The sequence below is a fragment of the Bubalus bubalis genome, chromosome 17, assembly GCF_019923935.1.
Source record: "Bubalus bubalis isolate 160015118507 breed Murrah chromosome 17, NDDB_SH_1, whole genome shotgun sequence".
In the NCBI taxonomy this organism is placed as follows: domain Eukaryota; kingdom Metazoa; phylum Chordata; class Mammalia; order Artiodactyla; family Bovidae; genus Bubalus; species Bubalus bubalis.
The window spans coordinates 2,555,195-2,570,455 of NC_059173.1; the positions used below are offsets into that span (position 1 = coordinate 2,555,195).

The 15,261-nt window shown below is 62.3% G+C and overlaps 2 protein-coding genes and 1 long non-coding RNA gene across 28 annotated transcripts in view; 1 reads left to right on the plus strand and 2 right to left on the minus strand.

Annotated features, from left to right (window-relative positions):
- Positions 1–11,885, plus strand: part of PISD (phosphatidylserine decarboxylase) — a 27,716-nt gene extending 15,831 nt beyond the window's left edge. For 2 of the 6 annotated variants that reach the window (XM_044929918.1, XM_006051014.3), the window contains exons 4-9: positions 7,666–7,831; positions 9,093–9,329; positions 9,472–9,610; positions 9,764–9,910; positions 10,089–10,249; positions 10,620–11,885. In XM_044929918.1, the coding sequence (XP_044785853.1) occupies positions 7,666–7,831; positions 9,093–9,329; positions 9,472–9,610; positions 9,764–9,910; positions 10,089–10,249; positions 10,620–10,844 (1,075 nt within the window). In that variant the 3' untranslated portion in view covers positions 10,845–11,885. Of the gene's footprint in view, positions 1–2,804; positions 2,928–5,756; positions 5,776–5,953; positions 6,353–7,665; positions 7,832–9,092; positions 9,330–9,471; positions 9,611–9,763; positions 9,911–10,088; positions 10,250–10,619 lie in introns of those variants that run through there. The other 4 variants (XM_044929917.1, XM_006051015.3, XM_006051013.3 and 1 more) reach the window with 4 other exon arrangements.
- LOC123329896 lies at positions 107–860 on the minus strand. Its single transcript, XR_006545461.1, has 2 exons — positions 719–860; positions 107–448 (listed from the first exon to the last, which is right to left on the minus strand). It is a non-coding gene; the product is annotated as an uncharacterized LOC123329896 (long non-coding RNA).
- Positions 11,660–15,261, minus strand: part of SFI1 (SFI1 centrin binding protein) — a 95,584-nt gene continuing 91,982 nt past the window's right edge. For 17 of the 21 annotated variants that reach the window (XM_044929898.1, XM_044929897.1, XM_044929900.1 and 14 more), the window contains 5 exons: positions 14,934–15,196; positions 14,325–14,429; positions 14,041–14,227; positions 12,658–12,986; positions 11,660–12,191 (listed from right to left, as the gene is read on the minus strand). In XM_044929898.1, coding sequence (XP_044785833.1) covers positions 11,660–12,191; positions 12,658–12,986; positions 14,041–14,227; positions 14,325–14,429; positions 14,934–15,196 — 1,416 coding nt within the window. The remainder of the gene's footprint in view (positions 12,192–12,657; positions 12,987–14,040; positions 14,228–14,324; positions 14,430–14,933; positions 15,197–15,261) is intronic. The other 4 variants (XM_044929913.1, XM_025267307.2, XM_044929905.1 and 1 more) reach the window with 3 other exon arrangements.

Sequence of the window (15,261 nt, forward strand, 5' to 3'; positions counted from 1 at the left end):
GCTGCTGTGTGGACAGAGAGGGGTTCTCAGGAGAGGCACCGTGTGCCAGCCTGGTCTGGGGCTTTTCTCCCCAGTAGTAGAATTTAGAGTTTTTCTGTGGCTTAAACAGAGTCTTCCAGTTTTTTTATTGTGAGCATTTGAATAAGGCAGAAAAGTTGAGAGAAGAGTTACCCACACAGACCACTGAATTGATGGACATTAATGTTTCGCTGTATCTGCTTCATTTCTGCGTGCATTTGTGGACTCCCCTCAAAGCCAGTGAAAGAACATTGCAGACGTTGTGAAATGCAACTTCATCCCTCGACACTTCAGTCCACATCTGAGCATAGGATGCAGTTTGTTGTCTCAGCTTAGCCATGGGGTGTTCAGGGAGCGGTCCCTGTGTTAACGTCGCTTCCTTGTTTCCGGCTCAGTTTAGTATTTTTAAAAGGAAGGTGCGGCATTCCAGCTGTGAAAAGAAAGAAAGCCGGATCAGCCTGTCGGTCTCCCACGTGGCCCGCCCCCACCCACCACCTGCTCTTGGCGTCTCCTTCTCTCCATGAGCCTGGACAGAGTGGAGCTTGTTTTACATGTTTTTAAACTTCCAGTAATTGTTGTAGCTTCTTTATTGTTCCTCTCTGTGAACAAGCTGCTTTTAAATGAGAATGACACAGGTATAAATACCTGGTCCCATGCCGGCAGGGGGTGGGTATTCAGTAAGTGCTATTCTGCTTCTTACCTCATAGGTGGTGAGAAGACAACTCTGGATGTTAAGATGGGCAGACAGTCCAGTTGGTGGGAAGCAGAGCTGTGGCAGCGCCTCCAGCCCTTCCTCTCCCCTAGCCTGGGGGGCACCTGTGCCTGGAGCCCTGAGGGGGCAGGGAATGGATGAGGCTGGGCTCCGGCCAGGAGGGAGCTTTCTGCTGGGCTTCCTTACCTTCTGCATCCTGTTTGCTCTCCAGGCAGCAGAGAAGTCATCGGGCTGGTGGGACTGCTGGGAAACACTGGAGAGCCCCACGGGAGAATTTGGCAGGGCTGTGAGAAGCCGTTGGATCAAGAAGTCACCCGAGGGCGCTCCGTGCTTGTCCCGGCTCCTGCCAGGCTGATGACCTGCCGCTGGCTCCCTGTGCTAACCTTGGGACGCCGGCCATCACTGTTCTTCCTCAGGGGCCTCCACTAGCCCCGGGCAGTGAGAACTAATGGAGGACACCTGCCACTCCCTTCCCCACCACTCCCTTCCCTGCCACTCCCTGGCCCCCTGGCCCAGCAGGGCACAGTGCTCAGGGTGTGGGGAGGGGCCGGCGCCGTCCTCAGTGCTCTGGCCGAGTGGCTGGGGGCCTGCAGAACCTTGCGGTGGCGCTAGGTGGCACTCCCGCCCAGGGGAGTCCAGGCAAGGTGGAAATAAAGGCCCAAGTGTGGCTGCCCAGAGAGGCCTCACTCGGGGAAAGTGCACCTGCCGAGGGGTTTTGTTAGTCCCAGAAACCATGTTGAGTTTTGTCTGGAATATGGTCCAGAAGGCATTTCCCTCCTGAGGTGCGCGTGGTGGAGGGCAGGTTAGAAGGCCGGAGGGCCGGTCTCAGGGCTAGTTTATGAGTTTTCTAAGCACCGACCAGCCTGAGAGTTGCGAATGATTCCAGAGGAGCTCAGGTCCACGTGGAGCAGCCCAGTTGGTCCTTTCATGGTGGAGAGCAACAGTGCTCCGGGGCCCTTGGAGGATGAAAAGCTGGGCTCTTGGGCCATGTTTGTCACCCGCCCCCTGCCCCGCCCCGTCGGGTCTGGGTGCACTGCAGGCTTTGGGGAAGCTGGGATGGTCTCCCCAGGTTTCTGGGTCTGTAATTTTCTTGTTAGGATTGTGTATCAGCATCTTCTGTGCTTTAACTCCTTGTCATCCCATCGTGAATGGTGTTTGGTTGGCGCTCTAAGCTCAGAGGGGCCTGGAGACTCAATGAGAACGCCCATGCGCCCCTTCTGCCTCCCAGCTCCGCCCTGTCGGTGTTGGGGGCCGTCCCTGAGGGAGGAGCCTTCATCTTCTCCCTCCTCCCGGCTGAGATGCCCCAGGCTGTGGTTTGTTGGTGGATCCAGATGCCGGCAGGTGTGTGGGCTGTGTGTGCCACTGCGCCTTCTTCCAGGCGGCCTTGGCTCCCCTGCCTATCTCCTCACAAGCCCTAAGGCTTCCTGAAGAGGAAGAGGCTCTTCTTCTAAATGCTCTGGAAAGTGAATTCCCCATGGTCAGAAGATGCTGGGGTGGTACTGCGTGCTTTCTGTGACTGAGTCGTGGTGGTGGTGTGCCCCTGAAAACTGGCTCATTCCATCCATGTTGACCAAGTGTTTTTGGTGGGCATGGTGGGTAGGGTGCTGAAGCCTGCAGGCTGGGGCCCCACCATCCAGTGGGGCAGGAAGATAGGAGGAGAATCACCCCACAGGTCTTGATCCCTGCGAGGAAGCCTGCGTGCAGGGCTGGGCGGACCTTGCCCACTGGGCCTCCTGTGCTGGTCTGCACTGGGGGTTTATGTGTCAGGGTGTATCTGCCTGAAGAGGGGTTGGGAGGGGGGGGAAGCAGCCTTTGTCCTCAGGGTTGGGTGTGAGAAGGAGCGAGGGCTTCGCTGCCTTCTGTCAGCTCTGAGGGCTGGCTAGAAAAGGTGGCTGGAGGCTGAGGCCCGCACCTCGAGGAGGCCCGGCGGCGGGGAGGGGCGTGTGTGGGGCCGCGAGGAGGCACCGTGCGGGGGCCGCGGTCTCCTCTTCCTGCCGCTCCTCTGCCCCGCCCCTTAAAGGGACCCCGGCCGAGGCGGGCGCGGCCGAGCCTGGTGTCCGGCCCCTGCCCCCGCCCCGGCGGCCTGAGTGGCTGCAGCCGGGCCCCCGCCCGCCCGCCCCCTGCTTCCGTGGAGCGGCGCCTCCCGGGAGTTCAGTCGCGCGGGCGGCGCGGACTCGAGCTGGCCGACCACCTGCGGGTGAGTGAGCGCGGAGGCCCTTGCCTCCTGGGCTGTGGGTCGCCCCTTCCCGCCGGGGATCTGAGGAGCACCCCGCTCCCTTCCCCGGTCCTCACCGAGCTGTGGCTTCCCTGGCCCCACGCGGTGGGTCACGGGGCCCGGCGGATGAGGTCACTTCCTCCGCGTCTTGTAGCATCTCTTCGCCCCACAGCCGGGAAAAGGGAAACCCAGGCTGCTTGGGGTCTTCCCTGCGCCCAGTTTCCTCAGTGCTGCCGGGGGCTGGGATTTGGGGGGAGGGAAGCGGGACCACGGGGCCGGAGGGGGTGAAACCCACCCTTCCCAGAACCCCACTCCCGGCTGGTGCCAAGGACTGCCCTGGAGAAGGTTCCTTTCCTTGAGAGGAGCTAAGAACGACTCCTGCCTCCTCCCTGCACCTCCCCTGAAAGAGGCGCATCTGGACCTTTCTTTTTGCTTCCTCTTCTTTCACCGGAGGCTTCCCCAAGATGGCTTACCCATTTCTCAGGGAGAATCCATTTTCTTGGTTCCCTACTTCTGACATTTTGTCACCTCTAGCCCTGGCACTCGCGGAGGAATGGTTAGTGGCCCCACCTGGACACAGCTGCCCTGTGACTACCCCACAGAGCAGGTGTGTGCACCGCAAGTCAGGCCAGGGACACGTGGTTTGGGGGCACTGGGGGTCACCTGCCGAGGCTTCAGGCCGGGTGTCTGGCACCCAGTGAGCTTTCCACACGGAACACCCTCCGCCCCCTCCGCCCTGGGCTGACATGTGCAGGATGTGAGGGGTGAGCGAGGATGTTGCGGCACTGCTAGGGTTCTGTGAACCCCAGAAGAGCTCGTCCTGACAAAGGTGAGCTCCTCCAACTTGGTCTTCTTGAGCCCGCCCTTCCTGCTCACATCATTGCTGCCCTGGGGTTGGGGCTCCTCTGTCCCAACTGCCTCCTCCGCCCTGTTCCTTCCGTCTTCCCTGTGAGAGCAAACTTTTGTCCTCCCAGAGCGCGGGTCTGAAAGGGAGGGGGGCCTCAGGAGCCAGGACTGCGGGATGAGGCGGCGCTAAGCTTTTGGGGGGAATGGAGGCGTGGGGTTTCTGAGCCTCCAGACAGGTGACCAGGAGGAACGGTCCTTCCCCTTTCAGATGAGGGGACTGAGACCCAGACAGCACCTGCGGCTTGCCTTTCCCAGCTTGCAGGGTGAGGGTGGCGGGGGCATCCAGGCTCATAGCCACCAGATGGTCCCTGTCTCCCACCAGAGCCACTCTGTGTACTCATGTTCCGCATGGCTGGCTCTTAGGCTGCGCAATGACTTTGAACTCCTACTGGTCCCAGCCCCATCTCATCCCACGGAGTGTCCTTGGGACTCTAGGGAGAGAGGGAAGCTGTCTGTACTTCTCTGCTTCAGGGTGCCCTCCTTGCAGAGTCCGCATTCAGGCCTGAGTGCCCCAAGTTGCACTCAGGGAACTAGAGAGGGAGAGAAGGCTCTGGCTTGGCCTCCAAAGGCCACTGTAGGCACAGAGGGCAGGGGCACTGCGAAGTGGGAACGCCCTGAGTGAGAAGGGCGGACCTCTAGGGACCCATTCCCGCCAGTGTGCAGCTCCGAGCTGGTTGGTGCTTGAGGGTGCTGGCCCATTTCTTGGGGGACAGCTGAACTCATGCCTGCTTCCTGGGGGCCTTTGGGGGTGCACCGATGGTGATTTAGAAGAAATCTGACCCTGGTCTCAGTGTCCCATTTTAGAGGAGGCGGCAGAGTAGTGGACGAGACAGGACTGAGGCATGCAGACTTCGGGCTCCTCAGGGCAGTTCTGGAGTGACTCCAGGATAGCAGCTCCTTGGGCTGGTCCCCCCAGAGCCCCTGGGCTGGAGGCTCTGGGAGAGGATGCAGTGCAAAGGCACACGCGGGGATCTGCTTTGAGGGCCTGACGTTTTGGAATGAGCTGGGTTTGTTTGTGGGCTCCTGAATGTGCCTGACAACATGCAGAATCGGTCATGGTCCCGCCAGGAGGACAGTGAGGAAATCTGCCCCAAGGAAGTCTGGCTTCTATCCAGGCCCACAAGACTTCACCAGCCGCCACCATGAATCCAGTTTTCTAGAGGGGGGTGGGGCACGGCTGGTGAACCTGGTCCTGAAGCCTAGCTCCATGCTCAATCCCAACTGCTCATCTCCCCACTGGGCCTGCTTCTCTTGGGAGCCAGCAGGCAAGTTTGGGGCCTCAGGTTGAGCGGGCTTGCTCATAGGTGGGCAGGATGTCAGCTCGGGCCTGGCCCTCAGGCAGAGGAAGTCTGGGTGGGCACCCTCTGGCCACTCAGGAGGGTGGCCTGGGGAGACAGGCGTCCTGGTTTGAGATAGGGCAGAAATCCAGTTGAACATCCAAACCTTAGTCGGCCTGGTCCAGCCCCATGGCCGCGTACAGCCAGGGAGCCGGCAGTTGCTGGACTTTCACCTTCAGCGAGGTGGGTTTGCCCTGGGCGGCAGATGTCCAGCTGGTCCGAGTTGGGGCCTCTTGCTCTGCCCTGCTCGGTAGCCCGGGCGGGAGCAGCCCTAGGCCCCCGTGTGTCTTCCTGTAAAGATGCCGCCAGGCTCGCGGGTCGGCAGTGTGCTGGGCAGATGGACTCGGGGCTGGGGAATGTTGCTCCCCTGCCCGCTAGCTGCCAGGCGGGTGCCCTCGCTCCACACTGCCGCTCCTCCCCGGAGAGAGGGGAAGGCGGGGCGACGGGCTTCCTCGAGGGCGCCCGGCTGCCCCTCTAATGAGGAAGGGGTGGAGGCGGCGAGGAGAGCCACAGCAGGCCAGACGCCGGGTCCCAGCGCCGCGCCCTCATCCCTCAGATGCTACTTTGTCACCTGAAAGGAAAAATGGGTCAGGTCCTGGTGAGGGAGGGGCGGCAGGGCCAACGCTGGGTGCCTGCCCGGAGCGCAGGGCTCAGATTCCCGCTTGGGCCCGGCGGCGCCGAGTCCCCTCCCTGCTGGGAGTGGGCAGGTGGCCAGGAACACAGCGGGCCGAGCAGGTCCGTGACCCGCGCCTGTCTCTGCAACAGCCCCGACTTCTCACCTGCGCCCCCGAGCCTTCAGACCGGACCGAGCCGGGGAGCAGTCCCCCCAGCCGCCACCTCTGGGGCCGAGGAGTGGTGACAGCGCCGACCCGGGGGGAAGGGAGGAAGGAGGAGAGACAAAGGCGCGCCGGCCCCGCCTCCTCGCGCCGCCCACCATGTGTCAGTCAGAGGCGCGGCGAGGACCCGAGCTCCGCGCGGCGAAATGGTGAGATGCCCACGGCCGCGTCCTAACCCCGCCGTACCCCGCCGCGACCTCCGGAAGGTCCGAGTTCACGTCCAGCGGCTCCGCGGTGGAGGTGGTGGCGGCAGCAGGGGGCTAGGGGACCAGCTCCCGCGGCTAGAGGGGCCCACTCCGGGGGGCCTGAGTCGGAGAGCCCGCTTCAGGTATTGCTGGGGGCCAGCGGGCTGGTGGTCCAGTGTCCACGCTGCGCCCCCGCCCCGCTTGGGCGCAGCTTCTCTGGGATTGGTCCCCTCACTCCTGCAGAGAGCAGGGTGGGCGGGAGGAACCTGGGGTAGAGGAGTGATGTGTCTGGCTTGGCTTGGCCCCTGCCCATTTCGTGGACCTTTTTAAAGGGATGGGAGAGAATGATCGCAGAGGGTCGGGTGAGCAGTGCAGAGTCAGCACCTTCAGGGCCACCGCTGAGCTGCAGGGCCCGGCCTTCGGCTGTTCTCCATCTTCTCTGCTTTCGTTATCAGCTGTGCTGCCTTTGTTCCTTGGTTTGTTGAGCAGCTGGGGGCAGAGGACCGAGCTGCTCTGAGAGCACACAGGCGCAGATGGAGCCTGCTGCTCCAGCTGAGTGTAGTGTTTTTGACGAAACCGAGACTCCAGGACATTCTCGTCGCGGGTGGTAGTGTGGTCTAAAGCCCACACTGGGGCCTTGAGAGCATCTAGGTCCTGGGTCTGTGGCACGGCGACCTGGGCCTCAGTGTCATGACTCAGGATAGAACTTACCCTGGTCTCTGGCTCCCCTGAAGCTGAGTCTTTGCTGACTGTACCGAATTGGGGCTGGTGGGGTCAGGGGAAGGCCCACCTACCTTTATTGGAAGGGGGGGCCTGGGTCAGGTGTGTGTGGCCCCAGCAGGCCTGAGGGTTGGCAGGGAGCTTGCGCCACCACCCTCTGGATTGTTGTGGAGAACCTGAGCTGACGTAGAAAGACCACAGCGGGGATGGAGCAGTAGCCGTGAGGGGTTTATGTGTGTGCACCTGCGTGCTTCAGCACCTGCGTGTGTATGTGTGATCTTACCAGGCCTGATCTCTTATCAGATGAGGAAGTAAGAGGCTTCGTCCATGGAGAGAGTTACCCAGATCCTGTGCTGCCAGAGGCTTGGGGGCTCAGCCTAGCTCTCCTTGAAGCCCATGTGAACAGAGCTGGCCTCAGGCAGGCGGGGACCGCCCAGTGGGCTCTGTCTACACTGCCTCCTTGGTGCTCGGCCCCAAGGTCCAAGACAGGGCCCTTGCCAGGTTCAGAAGCTATTCTGAGCAGTCTCAGCTGACATGCAGGTAGAGAGACTGGGAGGTGAGCGCTGACAGAGGCAGCCCAGCCCCTGACTCAGAGTGCGGTTGGTGTGAGGGGGTCTGGCCAGCATCACCAAATCCATGGAGAGGCAGGCAAGCTTGCCGAGGGTGCGGTGGATGGGAAGGGTGGGCCCCCTGGTCCTCTGCTGACCTCGGCCATGTGTGGACATGTGCCCTGCAGGTTGCACTTCCCTCAGCTGGCCCTGAGGCGGAGGCTGGGACAGCTGAGCTGCATGTCCAAACCTGCCCTGAAACTGCGCTCCTGGCCCCTGACGGTCCTCTACTACCTCCTGCCCCTCGGCGCCCTCAGGCCCCTCAGCCGGGTGGGATGGAGGCCTGTGAGCAGGGTAAGTGTGCAGGGGCTGCCGGCCCTGCCTCCCCGCCGCAGGCTGGAGGGGGGTGCCCAGTTATCTGGGCAGAGGTGGTGCTGTGGGGCCTGAGCCCTTCAACAGATGTTGTTGGAAGGCAAGTTGGTGGAGGGCTGGGCTGGTCGGTGGCCATGTGGGCTGTGGACAGGTGACTGCAAAGGCCCATCATCCACGGGCTGCTCTCTCTGCCTGCATTCCTGCCATTTAAGTGCTCTGTTTCTGGAAAGAACCCACATTGGGCATTCAGAAAATGGTGTCTGTTCCATCTCCTGTGTTCAGGCAGAAAAAAGCTTAGAGGTGATTTTGAGAAGAATCAAATTTCTGGACGCCAGAGGGCAGTTCATACACGCTAGAGCCTGTGTGGCCTCTTTGGGTAGGGATGCCTTTGAGGACCCAGGAGCCCCCAGCAGGGCCAGGTGAGGGCCCTGGGCAGCCCAGTGGGTGTCACCAGGCTTGGAAGCTGAGGGTACCTATGGGGCACTGGGCATTAGGCCTAGGGTCATAGGGCAGCCCTGGGCCACCCCCACATGTGGGTATCGGCTGGGAGTGCTAAGAGCTGCGAACTCAGTGCCTCTTTAGAGGTGTTTAAAGTTGGGAGTGGAATTGCTTTTGCACCCTGGGGACTTGGTGTCTTGGCAGTGTTCAGCAAGCAGCAGCCACCAATTAAAGCAGGTCCCACAGTGGCAGTGGCACCTGAGATTTAAGAGCTTGGGCTGGAGGGTCTGACTGAGGTGCAGAGTCCCCTCTCCTAGAGGAGCTTTGGGTGGGGATGGCTGTGTGGACTGCGAGGCCCTTGGAGTATAGGTGTCAGTGCCCAGTACTTCTGCCCAAAAGCCCCTATGCTCAGGGCAGGCTGAGCACGTGCACTTTGGGGTGTGGACTTGCCTGAGCACCGAGAGCCAATTGCTCCCATGCTGGTCTGGGACGCTCGCAGCACTGCCCACCACAGCCTGTGTGTGACCACATCCGATCCTCGTATGCCCGTCCCCATCCAAGAAACGGGGTGGGAATGCTGCAGGAAACAGGTGATACCTGAGCTTTGTGCGTCACTGTGCAGAGGCCCAGCCAGTACTGTGTAAAGACTTGGAAGCTCAGTCTGGTTCCTGGTGAGAAACCACCATGTCACAAAGCCCTCGAGGGTCCCAGCTGCTCAGGCCTCAGACTCAGAGCTGGTCCTTGTGGGGGGGTCCTGGGGCTGTGTGCACGGCGTGGCACACTCACCTGCCCTTGGGGCCTGCAGGTGGCCTTGTACAAATCGGTGCCAACACGCTTGCTGTCGCGGGCCTGGGGCCGCCTCAACCAAGTGGAGCTGCCGCACTGGCTGCGCAGGCCCGTCTACAGCCTGTACATCTGGACTTTCGGGGTGAACATGAAGGAGGCCGCCGTGGAGGACCTGCACCACTACCGCAACCTCAGCGAGTTCTTCCGGCGCAAGCTGAAGCCGCAGGCCCGGCCCGTGTGCGGCCTGCACAGCGTGGTGAGGCCCGACCCCCCTCCTGCCTCGGCGCCTTTGGGCACAGTGGGCCTGGTGGGCACTGCTTCCAGGCTGGACCCCCAGGGGGGCCGTGGCCCTGTCCTCCACACCCTCCCCTGCAGCGAGCCTCTCCTGACCCTTCCAGATCAGCCCCTCGGATGGGAAGATCCTCAACTTCGGACAGGTGAAGAACTGTGAGGTGGAGCAGGTGAAGGGGGTCACCTACTCGCTGGAGTCGTTCCTGGGCCCCCGCACGCCCTCAGAGGACCTGCCCTTCCCCCCAGGTGGGTCCTGGCCCCGCGGTGTTGGGCGCCAGCAGGTGGAGGGGCAGGGAGGCCTGTGGACGGGAGACCCTCTGCCTGCAGCTCAGGCCTCCCTGGAGCCGGCGTCCAGGCGGCACAGAGGGCTCTGAGCAGCTGCCCCACGTCTGCCCGCAGCTGCGCCCCACAGCTCCTTCAGGAGCCAGCTGGTCACACGCGAAGGGAACGAGCTCTACCACTGTGTCATCTACCTGGCCCCCGGGGACTACCACTGCTTCCACTCCCCTACTGACTGGACCGTCTCCCACAGGCGCCACTTCCCAGGTAGGCCGGGCCCAGCTGCCCCCAGGGGCCTCGGACGAGCGCCTCGGCTTCTTCCTGTCAGAGGCTGTGGGCTCCAGAGTTGGGGGCAAAGCTGGGTGTGGGGGTGCAGGTTGGGGTCCAGCCTGCTCTGCATCTGGAATGACAGGCCGGGCTGGGAGTACACATGTCTGTCCCACAGGCTCCCTGATGTCTGTGAACCCTGGCATGGCCCGCTGGATCAAGGAGCTCTTCTGCCACAACGAGCGGGTGGTCCTGACTGGGGACTGGAAACACGGCTTCTTCTCGCTGACGGCCGTGGGGGCCACCAACGTGGGCTCCATCCGCATCTACTTCGACCGGGTAAGCAGGTCCCATGACCATACTGGGCTCCCCGCACTGTCTCCTGTGCGGCTAGAGCTGCTGGGGCTGCGATTTCTAGGAAGGCGGGTCCCCAACCCCGGTCTAGAGGTGGCTGCAGGGGGAGGGAATTAACCTCCCTGCTTGGCACTTGCTTCTGCTGGAAACCCAAGGGGAGCCCTTGTGTGTGATGGGCACAGGTGAACAGGCAGGTCATGCCTCCTCCATTCCTTCCAGCCCCAGGTCACAGCAGGTCAGGGGCTCTCAGCTCAGACCTGGCCCCTGGCCTGAGCTGCTGTCCCCACTTCCCCTCCCGAGCAGGGTGGGGGGCAGGGTGTGTCCACGGCCCACATGCTCTGTCCCCGCCTCCCAGGACCTGCACACAAACAGCCCCCGGTACAGCAAAGGCTCCTACAACGACTTCAGCTTCGTGACGCATGCCAACAAGGAGGGCATCCCCATGCGCAAAGGCGAGCACCTGGGCGAGTTCAACTTGGGCTCCACCATCGTGCTCATCTTTGAGGCCCCCAAGGACTTCAACTTCAGGCTGCAGGCAGGACAGAAGATCCGATTTGGGGAGGCTCTGGGCTCCCTCTGAGCCTCCTGCATGGCCGCAGCTGCTGAGGGTCCTTTCAAGGGGACCTCTGAGGCTGTGTAGGGAGGGGACTGTAGGGTCTTACCAGGCAGGACCTGGGTGACTTCTGTCCCTACTTCTGGGGTGCAGACAAGGTCGTCAGCCCATCGTGCCGTAGACCGCCGTTACCCCCTCTCCCACCTGAAGAGAAAGTATGGGCCAGGATGATGGAGTCCCTCTTGGAGACTTTTTAACGTCTCGTAAAAACTGGCTCTGTGACCTCCCGGCCGAGCATTCGGTTGGTCCCGATTTCCGTTCTGAGATACGCGGTAGTTAAGGTACCTTCTTGCTGCTCGTCCTGTCACTGCTTTCTGGCCTCCGCCTCTGCTTCCCCTGCACAGGGTGAGGTGCCTCCTGGCACTGACTGTGGGCCCCACAGCGGGGCCGGTAACACAGCTGCTTTCTGTCCCCGAGTTTGCTCCACCTTGCTTGTTGGGAAAGGCTGTCTTCTCTCTTTGCACATGTGGCTGAACACATCACCTGCTGAGACGCTGTCAGCAGCTTCCAAGGGTGGCCTTTGGTGGCTCGGTGCTTTGCAGGCCCTGGCGAGTGACCTTCCGGAGCTGGTAGGATCTATTATCGACCCCCCTAGTGGTGGCCCAGCTGAGACCAGGGGTGAGCTTGTGTCCCCTCCCTACATCCAGGCCTGTGTAAATACGCAGAAGTTGCTGCTATTGATCAGGGGCTTACACTGGAAACAAAGGAGCCTTGTTGATGTCTTTGGTGTGTGACGGAGGGGGGTATCAGTGCCTAGAAAACCTGTCCCCAAGTAACAGATACTAACAGGTACGAAATCCTGAGGGAGCCACTGATGGGGGGCGTGGGGGGGGCCAAGTTTCATGTTTCCTGGGGATGCTGTGAATTTCTCCTGCAGGAGAAGCCACTTGAACTTTTTCAACTGTATCAGTAGCACAGTATTTTTGTATGAAAAGTGGGAGACTTCTGAACAGTGATTCATTTAATTGCAACATTTTGAAATAAACTAAAAAACATTGCTGCTCTGCATTCTGTTCCTGGACGTGGTGACTAGCACAGAGCCCGCCGCAGGGCCTGGACCCGAGCGATGCAGGTGTGGACGGGCTGGCGCCGGGCCTGCAGCTCGTGGGCCAGCTGCTGGATCTGCACCTCCACCTGGGGGGACGGGGGACCAGCTGAGAGGAAGCCCAGCCCAGGAGCCGTCCCAGCCGTCCGCGCCTCACCTTCTGCAGCTCCTCCTCAACCTGCTGCTCAGCTTCCTGGTCCTCAGCCCGGGGCTCCTCCCTGCTCAGCTCTAGCCACCGCCTCAGGCTGTGTGCTTGCCGTTGGCAGGACCTGAGGGCGTAAGGCAACTGCTGCCTGGCTTTACCCAGGCAGAGCCTGCAGCCTGGAGACAAGCACACCCGCTTCTGCTGCCATGGGCGGAGGCAGAGAGGCTCCCCCACCATCCTCAGCCTGTGCAGAGCAGGCCTTGGGGGGACCCAAGCCCTTCCCTCCAATCAAGGCTGCTGCCCGTGTGGAGGTGCCTGGGCATGGGGGAGGCTAGCTGTGGACCAGAGCACACACAGGGCACCATCCCGCATGAGTGACAACGTACCAGGCAGATCACCGGCTTCCAGGGGCACAGCTGGGTGTAAAGTTCTGCTCAGCTTTTCCTGAGCATTACACCCTCAGGTCCCTGAAGGTGAGACCACCCTGGACCTGAGCGGGGAGCTGCTCTGCCTGTCTGCGGGGCTGTCCCCGGGGACACAGCGCCCCGGTCGGTCCCCTTGCTGGGGTGACACGAGTGCCGTGGTCTCACCTGAGGTTCTGCCTCGTGGTCTGGTAGTCCTGCAGCTGCTGCCGGATGCCCTCAAGCTCAGCCTCCAGGTCGCTGTGGCCAGTGCCCACAGGAGAATGTGCTTGATTTCGGCCAGCCTCCTGGCTCAGTCCAGGATGAGCCGAGCTGCCAGGAGGGGTGCCCCCTCTCGAGGCACTGACAGGCCCCTGGTACACACCTGCAGGGTCAGAGCCAGGCCCAGGCCTGGTGCCCCTGAAGTCCCCAGGAAGGAGCAGACAGGAGCTGGGGACACCGGCCAGGGACGAACGGACCTGGGATGGAAGCCCACGCGTCACCGGCTGGGCTGGCAGCTGTAAAGGAAAGATGAACACTGACCAGGGAAGCGGGAGGAAGGTGGGGAGCCAGGGTTCCCCACACCTGCTCTGGCCTTGCCCTCTTACTTCCGCACCCAACCCCGCCCGAGGGCCCCCACCACTGGAGCAGCCACTGCCAGCTGGCCCAAGCTTTTACCCCTTCCAGCAAAGACCAACCGACCGACCGACCGTTTCCCTGAGAAAGGTGCTCCAGCCCTCCTTCCCTCCTCCTGGTGACACCAGCCCCTGGAGGGACGCAATGCTCCCACCCTCTCCCCACCCCCTCAGGTTGCAGCCCTTCGGGCACAAGCTCCTGCGGGGCCAGCCCAGGGCACACTCGTGCCTCCTCACTTACCCGTCCCAACTCGTTGACTCTCACGTCACAGGCCCCAGAGTCACAATCCCTCCTCCCTGTCACCCCTTCGGTTCTCAGGGGGTTACCTCCAACCTGTGCTGTGAACTGTCAACTTTGATCTGCAGCCCTGACCTCATTCCTGGAGGCCAGGCTCCATCTGTTGCTTTATCTCAAACCTGACAGGTTCAGGACTCACTCTTCATGTGTCACCTGGGTCCCCAGCCACATCTTCCCTCTCACAGTAAAAGAACTCATTATTCCCCTAGTTGTTCAGGTTGGAAACCCAGGAGCCATCCTGGATTCCTTCCCTTCCTCTCGCCAAACCCATCAGAGCGAGCCCTGCCTGCTCTGCCTCCCATGGCGTCCACGCACCGTGTCCCAGCCACAGCACCTTCTGCTGGACCCGCGTCCACAGCCTCTCGTTCACCCAAAGTGCAGCTTCTCCCTGGGGCCTGCATGGCCCTCCCGGGTCCACAGCCTCTACCTCTGTCTGCATGTGGGGTTTCCTTTGGTCTCCACCTCTGTGTAAGCGTCACGAGCATGGGCCTTGGGGGCCATTCCCTGCTGTGTCCCCAGGACAGTGGCCCCTACACTGGGTACGTCTCCCAAGGCAGCGGGCACAGCTTTGGCTATGGCACCGAGTATGCGAGAAAGCAGGAGTAAAGGCCAGACCAGAACACGCCCCAGGGGTCTTACCCAAACAGGTACTTGGGCCCCACGTGGCGCAAAAGAGGACGGGGGCAGCAGCTCTGGGCTGGGGTGCGCTGTGGGCGGTAGCTTCAGGCCAGGGGCGCGTGGCAGGGGGCTGCTTGGGTCCAGCACTGACCAGGCGGGGCCCACTGGCCGGACCTGATGTGGGCCGCACTCCCACAGGGCCTGGGACCTAAGTGGGAGAGCGGCGGGAGCTGGTCAGGCAGTGCCCCCAGAGGAGCGGGAAGGAAGGCAGCCAGGCCCCAAGGCCCCAGGACTGCAGCACCTACCCCTGCCTGCTGAGGGGGCCACACCCCAGGGGCGCCTGGCTCTGCAAGGGCTCCACCAGGAAGCTTGGGCGTCGTGGCTGCTTCCGTGCCCAGCGGGCAGCATTGCTGGGAAGAAACGGGCTGTTTCTCCAGGCTGCCCAGGGCCTGGGACCTTGTGGGTGCAGTCATCCAGCCCGACCCCTGAAATCTCTCGGGGAGACTGGAGGCCGGGTGAGGAAGGCCCTCGCCCCAGCTGCCTTCCTGGACGAGCAACTCCAGGAGCCTGCTGCCTGTGGGCGCCCCACCCACACATCTCACGGGAGCCAGGCACAGGCTGCAGCAGAACAGCATGCAGGGCCAGCGTGTCCCAGAGGGCACCCGCTCCTGGCTGTGACGGGAGAAGTGGGGAGACTACCAGGCTTGGTGAGGAGGGGCTGCCAGGGGGCCCTTCTGGGAGGAGTAGCAGCTGAGCCCCCGGTTAGGGCCCCACAGGAGCGGGGGCAAGATTCTGCTGCACAGGGGGCTCCCAGTGGCTCGGCCGTGACCCCGGAGCCCAGTATCCTTCCCATACTGTCCAAGCTCTGCCCCAGGAGGAAGCAAGGAGGAGGAGGTGAGGGACGGACTACTCACAGCTCCAGGAGCTGGGGGTCCCCAGGGGCTGATGCCAGGCCGTCCAAAGCTCCCCAGAGCCCACGAGGAGCTGGTGGCCTTTTGGGCTCCAGGGGGGCATCGCCAGCCCCGGCGGCAACGTGGCTAAGAAGGGGACGCTCAAACGTCACTCTTCTGCTGGGCTCAGTGGACGCAGGGGACTGCAGCTCCCTGCCCCGGCCCAGCGCCTTCTGTTTCCAGAGCGTGGCACAGCGATGCACTGCGCGGTGGAGACTGTGGGCCGCCTGCAAACGGCCTGCGGTCAGGGCGGCGCTGTGCCGCCCATGCCCCACGGGGCTGGGGGGATGGG